The sequence below is a fragment of the Nicotiana tabacum genome, chromosome 16 (genome assembly GCF_000715075.1).
Source record: "Nicotiana tabacum cultivar K326 chromosome 16, ASM71507v2, whole genome shotgun sequence".
NCBI classification, from domain to species: domain Eukaryota; kingdom Viridiplantae; phylum Streptophyta; class Magnoliopsida; order Solanales; family Solanaceae; genus Nicotiana; species Nicotiana tabacum.
Genome location: NC_134095.1, coordinates 47444291 through 47462479, shown reverse-complemented (window position 1 = coordinate 47462479; position 18189 = coordinate 47444291). Strand labels below are relative to the sequence as shown.

Here is an 18189-nt window from a genome sequence, read left to right as displayed (position 1 = left end):
GTTGATATCTACCCGACTCAAATCACTGAAGGTCTGATTTCAATAGTTCGTAGAGATTGCCCTTGGAGCCATGACTTTCCCATTATAATCCCTAATGCGAACCAAAGAATCACCTCCTATTTAACTGGGTTTTCTTGCGTTTACACTTACCCTTTCACGTTGGGTTTTAAGCCTGCTATCGACCCTATTATACTTGAATTCTATCATTTTTTTGATGTTTGCTTAAGACAAATTGGCCCTATTGTGTGGAGGTTTGCCGCCTGTTTGAGGCACTTGACCAACATGGCTAGTGTTCCATTTACTTTCTCTCATTTAATCCACCTTTTTTTCCCAAGCTCTTTCGCCAAGGAATCTTTACTTTAGTAGCAAGAAGTAAAAGAGTTCTAGTCAACCCAGAAGATGATAAAGATTGTGGCTAGTACGCCAGATTTGTTGCTGCCCCCACTGTTGGTTTAGTGGGTGATGGAAATGTTCCCTTTCCCGAGAAGTGGAATTTTGCACGTGAGTTTTTTTTAACTTTCTCGTACCTTTTTTTTTTAATTTTGATGATCGCCATTTTAATTTCCTTCCTTTTCTTTTTAGCAACCATGGGAATTATCGATGAGATTCCCAATTTCCGTGGTTGGGTAGAAAAGTTATTACGTACCGCTCAAATGGACGGTAGGTCTTTGAAAAATCTCTCTCATCGATTTGATTGGAAAGTGAAAACTCACGGTAAGAGTTTTTTTTTCTTTTCCTACCTTACTTATTGTTTTCTTCAAAAATTATTTTGATCCTTCTTTTTGTCAGGATTTCCCATTCGAGGCGTAAGTGCTGAGGCCGTCGCAGCTTCTAGAATTTCTTTAGATAGGGCCCAAGAGATAATTTTGGGTTCTTCATCAAAAAGGAAAGAGATACTGTCGACCAAGACTCTGGGGAGGAAGAAGAACAAGACGGGGGTTCTCTGATAAAAAGGCCAAGGGCTAGAAGAAGACTTATTTCAGATGATGAAGCATCTCCCCCTCATTCTATTCCTTCCACTGAGCCTGTTGAAGCTTTGTTGGTGATTTCTGATGATGATACTCCCGCTGCTGCTCATGATTCTGTTGAACAGCTTTTTGCCCGCGGGTTTGGTAGTGAAAGTTTAGGGCCAATTTCTAATGAAGCACCCCTTTCTTCTTTTTTTACACCGTTCCTTTGATACCCTCTTTGCCATTCGTGACTGTTACCGTTGTTGCTCCTCCCCAGATGACTCCCTAAGCTATTTTACTCTTTCTACAATCCCTCCTTCAACTGTTCCTCCTTCAACTGTCCATTACACTAAGGTTGGTTCCTCGAGCAGAGGTGAAGCTTTGAGGCAAGTTACCATCGAAGTTCCTGCTGAGGGTAACCTTTTGAGGAAATCAGGTCGAGCTGACGTATGATTGAAACCTTTGATTGGTCCAGTTGAGAGAGCTAAGCTTGATAGCCATAGTTCTTTGACCTTGATGAACGATATAGTACAATCTTCTTTAAAGGTAACTTTTTCAAACTTTTATTTGCCCTTTTTCTATTTTTAGGGTTCTCACTTTTTCTTTCCTCTTTCTTCCCTTTTTTTTAGATCAATCTAATTGGTACGGAGATGATGAAGATGGTTTCCCTCTCAGAGCAATTAATGCATGATTACCAAGTGGAAGTGGACAATTGGAAGGAACAGTATGAAAGTCTTCAGATCGACATGGAAATATTAGGAGAGAGCAAATGTACCTTAGAGCAGCAGGTAAGGGTTTTAACTTCAGAGTTGGTGGTTAAAAAGGCTTCTTCAAATCAAGCTGGTAAGGACAAGAATCTTCTCGAAACCTCTTTTTCTGATCAACTTTCCAAGGCTAGTGAAGAGATCAGAGAGTTAAAGGCTCTCTAAAGTGAGAAAGAAGTGTATGCCGGTGAACTCGTGCAGACTCTGACCCAAACTCAATAAGACCTCCGGGAATCTTCTGATAAAGTTCGTTCCTTGGAAAGTTCACATGCTTCTCTTCAAACTTCTTATGATTCTGCCTTAGTTGAGAATGAGAAGCTTAAAAATGAAATTGCTGACTGGGAAAGAGATTACGAGATTCTTGAAGACAAAATCGCAATTTAAGTGAGTTGGGCATTTTTGAATACTCGCCATGATACCCTTGTGTAAGTTAGCCAAGAGAATTTAACTTGGAAGTTGAGTTAGCCAAAATCAAAGAGACTATTGAAAAGACTCAGCAGAGCCAAGACTTTCCTTCTCCCATGGCTGAAGCTTCTGGAAATGTTGAAGATGATATGGGTATTCCAATTCCTTCAAGTCAAGTTGAGCTTGCTGTTGCCGATGACCCTGCTTTGGTTCCTTCTTCAACTCCTCAGTAACAAGTTAATGAAGTGTGACTCTTTTTTTTCCTTTTTTCTTTGGTGGAATATGGTTACAACCCTTGGTCCTTTTTGAGGGTTTTGAAAACATTAAGTCCCCAGACCTTTTTCGGGGCATTTTGTCTAAGTAACTATTAGTTTATGACTAAGTTCATACTTAGTCTAAACTTTTTAATAATAAGAAGTTTTTGTAGTTACTTTTGAACTTATGTTTTGCTCATTCTTGCCTTTATATTTGAAGGACTTATTCAATAGATTGCACTTTTTATTTTGCAAAATATTTTTTTAACTCCATGAATGCTTAAATCAATCATGAATTTTATAAAAAAGGGCCCTTTTATATTCAACACTTAATGAAGAAGACGTCTCAACTTCATAATGGTGTTAATATACGACAAAAGAAATAGGAATACACATGTTTCTTGAAATAACTTTGACAAGTTTTTATTTGAACTTTGCCAAGTTTTAAATAACACTTTACATGTATTTAAATAACTTCTATAACTTTTTCGTAACTGTTTTTACAACAGATTTCAAAAAATTTCAAAAACACAAGGTTTCTATTTATAACCCGTTTCAGTACATTGCCTTAAACCTAACTATGATAAGGTTTTGCTTTGGCCTTAGCTCGTGACTTTCATTGGCCTTTGCTCTGCACTTGACTCATTCAATGAGTAAATTTTTCATGCTTGAACTTTGATTATTCCCCAATCTTCTTTGCCTTCTTTATACATATGTCTATGTATATTATACAGTCCCCCAAGTGTTTGAGCTTTGAAGTATGAAGTCTCGAGCACTTGATTACTCCTCTTATTTGGTCCTCTTCCTATAAAGGAATAAAACACATGAGACTCGGAGGTACGATTAAAGATGAAGACTACTTAACCCGTATCAATTTCTATCAGAATAAGTGTAACCCTAGACCGGGAATTTTAATTTATTCCACGTGCCTTGCAGGTCATGATTCATTATTTAGTACGGGCTAGTTTTTTTCCTATCATCTAAAATCGTTAGTAAAATTTTAATAATTCAAAAAGTAGAATTTTAAAATGAAGATACCTGACCGTGGGCACTCCTTAGAAATAGCATATCTTCAGGTGAACGACATTCCAATGTGAAGGTAATATCTTTCCATCCATTGTTTCTAGCTCGTATGCTCCTTTCCCTGCAATACCATGAATCTTGTAGGGTCCTTTCCAGGTTGGACTTAATTTACCCGCATTGGCCGCCTTCGTGGATTGAAAAACTTTCTTGAGTACGAAGTCCCCAGTCTTGAAGTATCTTAGTCGTACTTTTTGATTGTAGTATCGTTCCATGAATTGCTTTTGTGCTGCCATTCTTATTAGTGCAGCTTCCCTTTTTCCTTTAAGTAAATCAAGGTTTATGTGCATTTCTTCTTCATTGGATTCTTCTGATGCTTGCGTGTACCTCGTGCTTAGCTCCCCTATTTCAACTGGAATTAAAGCTTCAGCTCCATATACCAATGAGAACGGTGTTTCGCCCGTGCTTGTTTTTGTTTTTGTGCGGTACGCCCATTAAACCAGGTAATAATTCTGGCCAATTACCTTTAGATTCTTCCAATCGTTTCTTCAAATTGTTGACAATGACTTTAGTTGTTGATTTTGCTTGTCTATTACCCACCGGATGATAAGGCATGGACGTAATCCTCTTGATCTGCCAACTTTGAAAAAATTCTGTGATTTGTACGCCTATGAATTACGGGCCATTATCACACACAATTTCCTTTGGACCCCGAATTGACATATGATATTTCTCCAAATGAAATCTCTAACTTCTTTTTCTCGCACCTGCTTAAATGCTCCTGCTTCTACCCATTTAGTGAAGTAGTCAGTGAGTACAAAGAATTTTACCTGTCCTTTGGCTTGTCGTAGTGGACCCACGATATCTATCCATCATTTCATAAAAGGCCACGGTGCGATGACCGGATGTAGCAACTCTGTAGGTCTATGCATGTTATTACCGTACCTTTGGCATTTATCACATTTAGCCACGAAATTCTCCGCTTCTTCTTCCATTTTAGGCCAATAATAACCTACTCTAATCATGGTTCTTACCAACGATCTCCCTATTGCGTGATTTTCACAATGCCCCTCGTGTATCACTCTCATTACATATTCTGTTTGAGAAGGACCGAGGCATCTTTCTAAGGGACCACCGAATATTTTTCGATAAAGATTGCCTTGCTTTAAACAATATCGAGCATCCTTTTTTCGAAGTGCGTGATCTTTTTTCTTGTCTTCAGGGATAGTACCATACTACAAAAAAAACAACAATCTCGTTCCTCCAATCCTAGGTTAAGTTATTGAAATTTACCTCATTTTTGTCTGGATCGAGTACTTAGTGAAACAAATGAATTACGGAGGCATTTTCATTGCTTGCCACGTCTGCCGCAGATGCAAGATTGGCTAGGGAATCTGCCTCGACATTTTCATCTCTTAGTATCTGCGTGCTTTCCAGGTTTGAAATTGCCTAATTAAATCTCGTACCTTCTCTAAGTACTACTGCATTCGTGCCTCCCTAGCTGTATAAGTCCCCAACATTTGGTTAACTATAAGCTGCGAATCGCTTTTGATTACAATCTGATTAATGCCGAGTTCACATGCTAGTTCTAAACCTGCAATCACAACTTCATATTCTGCCTCATTGTTAGTTATAGAATGACATTTTATGGCTTGTCGAATGGTTTCACCCGTAGGTGGTACCAAAATAATTCCTAAGCCTGCCCCCTTCAGATGAGCCATCAGTAAATAAGGTCCAAATTCCTGGATTAGACCCATTGAACACCTGTAATTCCTTTTCTGCTTCTAACTGCATTCCTTGGCTAAAATCAACCAAAATATCTACTAATACCTGAGATTTTATAGCGGTTCTAGGCTGGTATATGATGTTATATTCACTTAATTCTATAGCCCATTTAGCTAACCTACTTAACAACTCATGTTTGTGCAATATATTGCGCAATGGATAAGCAGTTACTACGGAAATAGGGTGGCATTGAAAATAAGGCCTTAGTTTTCTAGATGCCATGATTAATGTGAGTGCAAGCTTTTCTAATTAAGGATACCGCATCTCCGCATCTAACAATGATTTGCTAACATAATATATCGAAGACTGTTTACCTTGGTCTTCACGAACTAAAACAGCACTCACCGTTACTTCTGATACAGCCAGATAAATGAGCAACCTTTCCCCAACCTTCGGTTTTGCGAGCAACGACGGATTTGATAGGTATGTCTTCAAGTTTTTGAGTGCTTGTTGACACTCCTCAGTCCATTTGAACTGATCTTGCTTTTTAGGAGCTGAAAAGTATTTAAAACATTTTTCTGATGACATGGAAATAAATCTCCCCAAGGCTGCAATTCTTCCTGTCAATCTCTGCACTTCTTTTTTACTTGTAAGCATGTCAGAAATTTCTTCAATGGCTTTAATCTGCACGAGATTTACTTCAATACCACGGTTAGAAATAAGAAAACCCAAAAACTTACTTGACGAAACGCCGACTGCACATTTCTCGGGATTTAGCTTCATATTGAATTTTTGTAAGATTTGAAACGTATCAGACAAGTGCGATATATGATCCCCTGAATGTTGAGTTTTAATGAGCATATCATCTATGCAGACCTCCATAGTTTTCTCTAAATGTTCTTGGAACATTTTAGTTACCAATCTTTGATACGTTGCACTAGCGTTTTTGAGACCAAAGGGCATTACTTTATAACAGTAAGTCCCCCTGTCAGTTATAAATGAAGTTTTTTCTTCATCTAGGGGATCCATTTTGATCTGGTTATATCCTGAATATGCATCTAAAAAGCTTAACAACTCATACCCTGCAGTAGCATCAATCAGTTGATCTATAGGTGGTAATGAAAATGAATCTTTAGAACAAGCTTTGTTAAGGTCTGTGTAATCTACACAAACTCGCCATTTACCATTCTTTTTCGGTACTACAACCGTATTGGCTAACCAATTAGGATACTTTACCTCATGGATAGACCAATTTTTAATAGTTTTTGAACCTCATCTTGAATCATCTCATTTTTTAAAGTCCTTTGCTTTCTCTTCTTTTGTTTGACAGGTGGATATTATTGGTCTTCATTTAACTTGTGGGTCATTACTTTCGGTGGTATTCCTGTCATATCATAATAGGACCAGGCAAAATAATCCACGTTAGTTTTTAAAAATTCAATCAACTTACCTTTAGTGTCGTGGCTTAGGTTGTCCCCAATATAGACTTTCCTTTCAGGCCATTGTGTAAATAACTCTACAGCCTCCAGTTCTTCAATCATTGTTTTGATATTTTTATTTTCCTCTGGTTCTTGAATGGAATCGGACCTTGAGTCCACATCTTCGTCCTTGTTCAGTTGAGTCTTGTGTTGTGGAATCCTCAACTGGATTCTGTAACTGCTATTTTTCTTCGTTTCTCGTATTTGAATCTGCTATGAAGTTGATGTTCCTGGATGTATGTTGATCCTCACGAATTTGACATATTCCCCATGGTGATGAAAATTTAATAACTTGATGTAAGGTAGACGGAACGACATCCATCTTGTGGATCCACGGTCTCTCGAGAATCATATTGTAAGCCATTTCCATCTCTACCACCTGAAATTTTGTATCTTTGGCAATCCCTTCTGCGAATGTAGTAAGTGTTACCTCCCCTTTCGTCACAACGCTTGAATTGTCGAATCTAGACAAAGTATGCGCCTTTGGTACTAGTTTATTTTTAGCTTGCATCTCGTTTAGTACTCTTAACAGAATAATGTTCACGGAACTACCTGGATCAATCAAAACTTGTTTCATATTAGTATCATGTACAAATAGAGATATTACCAGTGCATCGTTATGTGGAGTTAACACGCCATCCGCATCTGCATCATCAAATGTAATACTTTCTTCCTCCAACACATGTCAGATCCACTTCTCGTGGGTGATTGTAACTTTAGAGACCTTATTAGTTGCGGTATACGTCACGCCATTGATTTCCTCGCCCCCGCTTATAACATTGATGGTCCTTTTTGGAGAAGGAGGTTTAGGGGGCTCCTGCCTGTTCTTCATGTATGCTTGCTTACCTTTCTCACTAAATAATTCGGTGAGATACCCTTGCTTTAATAGATGGTCAACTTCACCTTGTAATAATCTACAATCTGCCGTTTTATGACTATGATCGTTGTGAAATTCGCACTAGTGATCAGGATTGCGCCTGTTTGGATTCGATCTCATTTATTTTGGCCACCGTATCTTATCTCCCATGCCTCGTAATACCTCTACTAACTCTGAAGTGTTGACATTAAAATTATAACCACCGAATCTTGCCTTCAAGTTCTATCATCATCTCGGGTTTCTCATGTGTTTCGATCGTTTCCAAACCTTGATGATGAACCCGACTCTCTATTTCTCGATCTGTGATTGTACCTTGAATTATCCTACTTTGATCGTGAGTCTTTTCCTGTTGGGCCCATATATGGTTCGTATCTACTTTTACTAGACTTTTTTTCGGTTTCTAAATGTCTCGAACTTACCTTTTCCTCTTTCTGAGATCGGGAGATAATGTCTTCTTCTATCCTCAGCTTCGTGTTGTATCTGTTATAAACATCATTTCAGGTTGTTGCTGGAAATTCACGCAGACTTTCCTTGAGTCATCTCATAGCTTCTAAGCTTTTCTCATTCAAATTACTGGCAAAGGCATAGCTGCCCAGTTATCAAGTACGCGTGGTAACGTCTTTCTTTCACACTGGAACCTATCCACGAACTCTCTAAGCAGCTCTGAATCTCCTTGCTTGATTTTGAAAATATCTTCCATTCTTTTTTCAACTTTTTGAGCTCCCGAATATGCTTTGATAAAGGAATCTGCAAGCTCAGCAAAAGAATTTATAGAATTTTAGGTAAAAGGGAATACCATGTTATTGCTCCCTTGGTGAGTGTTTCACCGAATTTCTTGACCAACACTGATTCAATTTCTTGTTTGGTTAAATCGTTGCCTTTCACACCAGTTGTGAATGCAATCACGTGGTCTCGTGAATCAGTTGTGCCATCATACTTTGGAATATCAGGCATTTTGAACTTTTTTGGGATCGACACCGAAGCAGCACTAGGCTTCCATGGTTGTTGTGAGTACTTATCCATGTTTATTCCTTTGATTACAGGCGGCACTCCAGGTATTTGCTCTATGCGATCGCTTTGATCCTTGAGCTGCTTCTGCAAGGCTAGAACGAAATTTTGTAAATCAGAATTAACTATGTAACCTGGTTCGCCATCGCGAGATTCGCTTGGAGTTCCACCAGTGCCTGAGTTAACGAGCCCAGAACGTGGGGTTTCCAAAGTATTCTGATTCGGAGTCGGTGTTGGTAGTGCAATTGCCAATTGGCTGGTAAAAGCTCGGAGAACATTGCTAACTTGTTGAGCAATGAGATTTTTTAAGGCATCATCGAGTGCTTGTTCGTTTGCAACTCCAGCATTTAGATTTTCCTCGAATCTATTTTAGTTTGCAACCCCATTTTTTGTTTCAGAGCCATCTGAAGTTCCTTCTCGTGACTGACATTGTGAAGCACGCGGTGAGGGAAGTGGAGTCCTATCACCCGCATCATTCTCCTGATGTTGAGGATCTTCTTGGTTGTTGTCGTTGTTATTCGACATGGTAAGTTTTTTGATGAAAAAATTGATTAAGAAGGTAAACGATTATCAGATTCACGGTAACAGAACCAATTTGTTTAACCAAAAATATGAATTTTCGTCAAAGCTTTATTTTAGAAGAACTCGAGTTACTGATAATCAAAAAATAAAATGAATAAAGGAAATTGATTTTGATAATAATAAGATGAACAGAAGAAAGCAAAGTAAATTAGTATATTCCGATGATATTTCGTATCCTTACAAATGACCAGTCTTCTCTTTTTATAACTATTTCAAGGTAATACGTTTTGTTTCTACCATAATTGAGCCATTATTGTCTATGAATGGCATTTAATGACATTTAATATAACGTTATAATCAGCAATCATATTTGATTCAATACAGATTCCTTAACGTTTTCTATATTTAATGCTCATAGTACGTATCTATACCTTATTTACTATCAGATTCATTCCATCCCATCATAAAAAGGCTCAAGTATCTATCTTCCTTACTTTTTCTCTAAACATCTGTCCGTACCTGTTGAAGCTCGTGCCTTCTTTGATTATTTTTCATCACTTATTCTTCTTTGACTGGTCCACGTGTCATGACGTGTCATCTTATAATGAATTCCATACATAAACTTAATTTTTCCCGATTTATGTATTTCTCCACCACAACAAGTAGTAGTCATAGATGTTCTTTGAATTTCTATTTAAACCTTGTCGAAATGGATTTAGACAATTTAAGATGGCTTCAAGCTGAGCCTCATTATCTGAGCTTGTTTGGAAGAGAGATCAGCTACATGACAAGATATGGAGGAAAAATTTTGTGACAGGAGTTTCCATTTTGGATCGTTCTTAGTCAATGACATAAATATCAGGTTTTTAATTTTGAGAAGTCTTCTACAGTCACAAGAAATTCCATTTTTACCATGCCATATATGTTAATGAGTGCGTGAGTCACAATTTCATGGGTGGCTTGCTGCCACGTAGCGTCTTATCCCAACCATTTTAGATAATTACCGATTTATCTCGTATAATTAAGAATTATCTCAAATTACTTAAAATTTTATTTATTTTTAATATACTTTATACACCGTACTATTACGGTCATGTGGTACCATGTAAAATAAATTCATACACTATTATTTTATTAAAATATCCATATAAAAATATCTATATTTTCTATATCTATGTAAAAATACATATATTTTCTCAACTTATAATTTTCTTAATCTCATATAAAGAGTATAAATTTTTGTCTACTTAATTTTTAAAATGGTAAAAAAAAGATAATCGTCTTTTTTGTGAAAAAAATAACAATTCATAATAATTTATAATGAAGCAAATCTCATTAACGTTTCTCATATTATGTGTATACTTTTAAAACATATTTGAAAGTAATAATATTAATAACTATATAAAATCATTTTTTTTTCAAGACTGAGAATTTTTACTGGTTTCATAAGTATTTATTAATTAATAACTTTTGTTGTTGAAAAATCACTTAATTGAGATAAAATTTCAATTAACTTTAAAATTCACTTTTCATAAATATTGTAAAGTAAAATTAAGGTGTAATAGTATATCATGAGGATTGTTTGCATGGTTAGAGGTTTGACGTCAATTTATTTATTTATTTTTTTAAAATGTGTGACACATGAATATTTTCATATTAGGAAGTTACCACCATTAGGATGAGATCCCATCTTTGCACTTAAATGTTAATATGGAAATATTATGTGCATAATTAATAAATTAAGACAAAAAAAATATCCCACTCAATAGATCCCACATATATATATATTGGTGTCAAGGTTGTTAAACTTACTGTATGTAACATTGTAGAGTGGGATAATGATCCCAGTGGAACCTGTGGGGGTGGAAATCCATATAATGCCTGGAATGGTGTAGATTTGAGTGAGTTGTGGTAGTTGGTGTTGTACCACCACTCTGCTAAGAGTAACCACTTGATCCATTTCTTAGGACATGCAAAAACCATAGACCTCAGATAAGTTTCCAAGCATCTATTAAGTCGTTCAGTTTGACCATCTAACTGAGGGTGATAAGTTGTAGACATATTAAGCTTGATTCCCATTGACTTGAAGAGCTAATGCCAGAATTTGCTGGTGAATACTGCATCTCTATCAGCCACAATTGACTTAAGAAGCCCAAATAGTCTATAGATGTCCTATAAGAATAACTCTACTACTTTCTTAGCTGAAAAATGATGCTTTAATTCTAGGAAGTGTCCATATTTGGTCAATCTATCAATGACTACCAATACCACATTCTTGTGCTCAGAAGAAGGTAAACCTTCTATGAAATCCATGGAGATATCCTGGCATGGAATTTCTGGGATGGGAAGAGTCTGTAATAATCCCGGAGAATGTACATTTTCAATTTTTACTCTTTGACATGTATCACGCTCAGCCACCCAATTTAGAGATGTCAGTCTTCATGTTAGGCCAGTAAAAGCCCATTTTGATCCTCTTATAAGTTTCCAATTGCCCAGAATATCCCCTAAGAGGAGACTCATGAAAGGCTTCAAAGATCTTAGTTCTCAGACCAGCTCCCCTCCCTATCCATACCTTTTGGTCATGTTTGATAATGCCCTGCTAAAGGGTGTAATCAGATTTGCCTGAAGGATCTGTAATTAGCTCAAGCAACAATTGTTGAGCCACATGGTCATGTTCATAACCCTGAATTACCTCCTGTATCCAGGTGGTTTCAGAAGTAGTAATGGCATATAGCATATGTTCTTCTTATTCTCTTTTTGAAAGAGCGGCAACAACTCTATTTTCAGTACATTTCTTGTACTGGACTTTATAGTCCAGTCCAAGGAGTTTGGTGAGGCCTTTTTGCTTAAGGGTAGTGGTAATCTTTTGCTCCAGTAAGTACTTTAGATTTTGATGATTTGTCCTGATTATAAAGTGGCCCCCTATCAAATGGTGTCTCCATCTATCCACTGTTGTTAGTACAACTAGATACTCTTTTTCATAGGTTGACAATCCCATGTTGTTCTGACATAATGCCTTGCAGAAATATGTCAAGGGTCTGACATCCTGTAATAAGACTGCTCCCATCCCTGTGGAGCAAACATCAATCTCCACAATAAATGGTTTGGTGAAGTCAACTAGGGCCAAAATTGGTGCTGATGACATGGCTGACTTAAGTTGCTGAAAGGTTGTCTATGCTTCCTCTGACCACTGGAAGGAGTTCTTCTTAAGGATATTGGTCAGGGGTCTGCTGATAACCCCATAAGATCTGACAAACCTCCTATAATAACCTATGAGCCCTAGGAAACCCCTTAAGTGTTTGATAGTTTTTGGTCTAGGCCAGTTAACCATAGCCTCAATTTTTGAAGGATCAGTAGCTACCCCTTCCCCTGAAACCCCTGAAATGATTTGACCCAAATATTTTACCTTATTCTGTCCAAATGAACTCTTAGATAGCTTAGCATATAGTTGCTCCTTCCTCAAAATTTCTAAAACTTTTCTGAGGTGTAATATGTGAATGTGGTTGTTGGGGCTGTATACTAGAATGTCATCTAAGAAACTAGTACAAATTTTTTGAGAAAGGGTTGAAAATGTGGTTCATGAGACTCTGAAAGTTTGCAGGGGCATTAGTCAAGCCAAAAGATATGACTCTAAACTCATAATGTCCCAAATATATCCTAAAAGCAGTTTTGTATATGTCTTTATCATCCATTCTGATTTGGTGATAGCCAGCTCTAAGGTCAATTTTAGTATATATACAAGAACCACTTAATTCATCCATTAAGTTATCTACCAAAAGAATGGGAAATTTATCCTTCACTGTCAGTTTGTTAAGTTCCCTGTAATCTATACAGAATCTCCAACTACCAACTTTCTTTTTGACCAATAATACTGGAGAAAAGAAGGGGGACTGATTTGGTTGTATTATGCCACTAGTCAACATTTCATAACTTGTTTTTCAATTTCATTCTTTTGAAAATAGTTATAGCTGTATGTCTCATGCTGATTGGATTTGCATTACTTTTCAGGGATTGTGATGATCATGGCCTCTTTTTGGTGGTAAGGATTTGGGCTCAGCAAAGACATCCTTGAAGTCTGCAAGTACTTCATTAATTTCTGCGGGTATTTCTTCTGTCATTGGTATCTCCTGGGCTGAGAGTGTGAAGAGATGTGCCCAAATAGCCTGCCCTTTCTTGAACAGTTTTCTCACTCCCACTGCTGTCATATTCTTCAATTCTCCTTGATTGTAGATGCCCTTAAGCTCCATTCTCTTCCCTTTAAGTGACCTAAACCTTGTACTCAATGAAATCCAATAATACAGGGTTATGTCCTTTTATTCAGTCACCACCCAATATCATATCATTTCCCCTCAATCTAGCGATCCTCAAAGCATCTTCAAACTCCACCCTTGTATCTTCCATTTGAATCTAGGACAAGAATGTAGGCTTGTAATATGGTTCCCATTTGCTACATCACTCTCATAGGGGCTGCCTCAATAATTTGGCACCATATCCTCCTAGCAATCTCCAGATCCAAGAAGCTATGGGTGCTCCTTGAATCTAACAAAATATATGAATAATTTCTGGTAGATGATAATGATCTTTATCCTTTAACAAAATGTTCTTTCTTGTAGATGATAACATGTAATGTACTAGTAATAAAAAATTAGAATCGAGCCCAAACAGTATTTTTATTGAATTCAATCGAAAAATTCTATTACAATCAAATAGAATTGAATTGCAACAATTGACTTAAAATACTTATTGAGCTTGTTGATCAGTTGCAATGGTGGATAAAACCTGAAAGAGAAATTAAGAATTTAAAAAGAGGAAGAAGAAGAATGGCAGAAATGAGAAATGAAGAGAGAGAAGAGAGGGGGTGAGAATTCGGTTAAGAAAAATACTGGCTCAAAACTGATTAGTGGACTAGCCCAACTAACTATTTAGTTGGGCTGTTCTTTAATCTGAGCCTCCGATCAACCCAGCTCCCTTGTAATCTTCCCCGTTCATTTTATTATTTCAGCTACAATTACTAATCTCCACATGTACTTATCCATCGCTCATCCTCTTGCCACATGTCCCTTATTACTTATACTCTTCTTTCCTAATTCATAACCCTATTTCTCTTTCACATTCTTTCCTAATTCATACCCTATTTCCAATTTCAGCTACCGACCAACTCCAAACCTTACAATACCTCACCGATCAACACTGACCTTGTCCTCAAGGTCAAGATTGAGCGATAAAGTCAGGAAAGCGGCTCTTTATATAGCCCTCAGTCTTCCTACATTGCTTCATTTGGGCCCAAATTAGCCCAATATACCAAAACATTCACTTGAGCTGCATTATTAGCCTTGATGATACGACGGTCCAAAATTGCAACTGGTTGTACCAGAACTCGACCACTGTCATTACAGCTAGGAGGTTGCTGTTGAGGTACAATAAAAGGTCCCACCCTCTTCTTCAGTTGAGAGACATGAAAGACAGATGGATTTGTGAGCTTGACGGCAACTCTAAACAGTAAACCACTGATCCAATCTTTTGTAGCACTTTGTATGGCCCATAGTATTTGGAACTCAATATACAATTTCACTGTACAACTACTGATGATTGTCTATAGGGTTGTAATATCAAATAAACAAAGTCTCCCACCTCTAAAACTCTGTCAGACCTGTTCCAATCTACATAGAATTTTATCCTGGCTTGGGCCTGGACTAAGTGTTCCTTAAGAATCATCAACATCTGTTGACTTTTAGCCAAGTAAGAATCCACAAGTTGTGTAGAATGGGGTAGTGATCTTAGTGGAACCTGTGGGGGTGGAAATCCATATAGTGCCTGGAATGGTATAGATTTGAGTGAGATGTGGTAGTTGGTTTTGTACCACCACTCTGCTAAGAGTAACCACTTGATCCATTTCTTAGGAAATGCAAAAATCATAGACCTCAGATAAGTTTCGAAACATTTATTAAGTCGTTCAGTTTGACCATCTGACTGAGGGTGATAAGTTGTAGACATATTAAGTTTGGTTCCTATTGACTTGAAGAGCTGCTGCCAGAATTGGCTGGTGAATACTGCATCTCTATCAGTCACAATTGACTTAGGAAGCTCAAGTAGTCTATAGATGTCCTACAAGAATAACTCAGCTACTTTCTTAGCTGAAAAATGATGCTTTAATTCTAGGAAGTGTCCATATTTGGTCAATCTATCAATGACTACCAATACCACATTCTTGTGCTTAGAAGAAGGTAAACCTTATATGAAATCCATGGAGATATCCTGCCATGACATTTCTGAGACGGGAAGAGGCTGTAATAATCCTGGAGTATGTACATTTTTATTTTTTACTCTTTGACATGTATCACACTCAGACACCCATTTAGAGATGTCAGTCTTCATGTTAGGCCAGTAAAAGCCCATTTTGATCCTCTTATAAGTTCTCAATTGTCCAGAATGTCCCCCAAGAGGAAACTGATGAAGGGCTTCAAAGATCTTAGTTCTCAGACCAGCTCCCCTCCCTATCCATATCTTTTGGTCATGTCTGATAATGTCGTGCTGAAGAGTGTAATCAGATTTGTCTGAAGGATCTGTAATTAACTCAAGCAACAATTGTTGAGCCACAGAGTCATGTTCATAACCCTGAATTACCTCATGCATCCAGGTGGGTTCAGAAGTAGTAATGGCATATAGCATAGGTTCTTCTTATTCTCTTTTTGAAAAAGCATCAACAACTCTGTTTTTAGTACCTTTCTTGTACTGGAATTTATAGTCCAGTCCAAGGAGTTTGGTGAGACCTTTTTGCTAAAGGGCAGTGGTAATCTTTTGCTCCAGTAAGCACTTGAGACTTTAATGTTCTGTCCTAATTATAAAGTAGCCACCTATCAAATAGTGTCCCCATCTATCCACTGTTATTAGTACAACTAGATACTCTTTTTCATAGGTTGATAATCCCCTATTGTTCTAAGACAATACCTTGTTGAAATATGCCAAGGGTCTGACTTCCTGTAATAAGACTGCTTACATCTCTATGGAGCAGACATCAATCTCCACAATGAAAGGTTTAATGAGATCAGCTAGGGCCAAAACTGGGGCTGATGACATGGTCAGACTTAAGTTGCTGAAAGGTTATCTATGCTTCCTCTGACCACTGGAAGGAGTTCTTCTTAAGGAGATTGGTCAGGGGTTTGCTGATAACCCCATAAGAATTGACAAACCTCCTATAATAACCTGTGAGCCCTAAGAAACCCCTTAAGTGTTTGATAGTTTTTGGTCTAGGCCAGTTAACCATAGCCTCAATTTTTGAAGGATCAGTAGCCACCCCTTCCCCCATCTCCCCTGAAATGATTTGACCCAAATATTTTACCTTATTCTGTCCAAATGAACTCTTAGATAGCTTAGCATATAGTTGCTCCTTCCTCAAAATTTCTAAAACTTTTCTGATGTGTAATATGTGAATGTGGTTGTTGGGGCTGTATACTAGAATGTCATCTAAGAAACTAGTACAAATTTTTTGAGAAAGGGTTGAAAATGTGGTTCATGAGGCTCTGAAAGGTTGCAGGGGCATTAGTCAAGCCAAAAGGTATGACTCTAAACTCATAGTGTCCTAAATGTATCCTAAAAGCAGTTTTGTATATGTCTTTATCATCCATTCTGATTTGGTGATAGCCATCTCTAAGGTCAATTTTATTATATATACAAATACCACTTAATTTATCCATTAAGTTATCTACCAAAGGAATGGGAAATTTATCCTTTACTGTCAGTTTGTTAAGTTCCCTGTAATCTATACAGAATCTCCAACTACCATCTTTCTTTTTGACCAATAATATTGGAGAAGAGAAGGGGGAGTGATTTGGTTGTATTATGCCACTTGTCAACATTTCATAACTTGTTTTTCAATTTCATTCTTTTGAAAATAGTTATACCTATATGGTCTCAGGCTAACTGGATTTGCATTACTTTTCAGGGGACTGTGATGATTATGGTTTCTTTTTGGTGGTAAGGATTTGGGCTCAACAAAGACATCCTTGAAGTCTGCAAGTACTTCATTAATTTCCGCGTGTATTTCTTTTGTCATTGGTATCTCCTGGGCTGAGAGTGTAAGAGATGTGCCCAAATAGCCTACCCTTTCTTCAACAGTTGTCTCACTCCTAATGCTGTCATACTCTTCAATTCTCCTTGACCGTAGATGCCCTTAAGCTCCATTCTCTTCCCTTTATGTGTCACCTAAACCTTGTATTCAATGAAATCCAACAGTACAGGGTTATGTCCCTTCATCAAATCACCACCTAATATCATATCATTTCCCCCCAATCTAACAAGCCTCACAACATCTTCAAAGTCCACCCTTGTATCTTCCATTTGAATCTAGGACAAGAATATAGGCTTGTAATATGGTTCCTATTTGCTATAGTCACTCTCATAGGGACTGCCTCAATAATCTGGCACCAATCCTCCTAGCAGTCTCCAGATCCAAGAAGCTATGGGTACTCCTTGAATCTAACAAAATAGTGATCTTGTTCCTTTTAGCCTCTCCTCTCAACTTGATGGCATTTGGGACTTCAGTACCTGAAAGTGCATTCAGAGTAATTGCTTCATCCATAATTTCTTCCTCTGGCATCTCCTCCACTTCTCTAACATCACCTCATGTCCCTTCACTTCGTTCCAATTCAGTCGGATCAATTAAAACAGATATAGCATTTAGCTGTTTGGATTGACACTGATGCCTAACATGATATTTTTCACCACACTTATAACATAGCCCTTGAGCTTTCCTCAATTCAAAGAGCTTGTTACCCTGGCCTCCCATTGAAGAGTTAGCTCCCTTAACTATTACCCCATTAGTCTGATTAGAACCTGTAATATTACTTCTTCCCTACTAACTTCTCTCCTTCTTATTTTGTACTTGGATTAGCCTTTCCTGATGTTGAGCCTTATCCACAGCCTGACTTAGGGTAAAAGGGTTAAGCATCTTAATTGTATGCCTTATTTCTTCCTTGAGACCTTCCATAAAGAATTCTAGGAAGAAATCTTCAGGAATGGTGGGATTCCTTATCAAAATCTAGACTTTCAATTCTTCAAATCTTTCACAATATTCATCTACTGTTCCTTTTTGTTCAACCTTTTAAAATTCTCCAATTAAGTTGACTTTACTATTACTAGCTCCTTCAAGTCTTTTGCAAATTTCTTCAGTAAACTCATGCCATTTGA

General features: G+C 37.4%; 2 protein-coding genes across 2 annotated transcripts; both read right to left on the bottom strand.

Annotated features, from left to right (window-relative positions):
* Positions 1-3428: 3428 nt before the first annotated feature.
* Positions 3429-4008, bottom strand: LOC142170226 (uncharacterized). The gene is made up of 2 exons (XM_075232078.1): positions 3918-4008; positions 3429-3805 (listed from the first exon to the last, which is right to left on the bottom strand). Exons 1-2 carry the CDS (start codon positions 4006-4008, stop codon positions 3429-3431), a joined length of 468 nt encoding a protein of 155 aa, XP_075088179.1.
* Positions 4009-13743: 9735 nt separating this feature from the next.
* Positions 13744-17599, bottom strand: LOC142170225 (uncharacterized). Its single transcript, XM_075232077.1, has 5 exons — positions 17428-17599; positions 15328-15566; positions 14654-15108; positions 14306-14495; positions 13744-13782 (listed from the first exon to the last, which is right to left on the bottom strand). The coding sequence occupies exons 1-5, from the start codon at positions 17597-17599 to the stop codon at positions 13744-13746; spliced, it is 1095 nt and encodes a 364-aa protein (XP_075088178.1).
* Between the last annotated feature and the right edge of the window lie 590 nt (positions 17600-18189).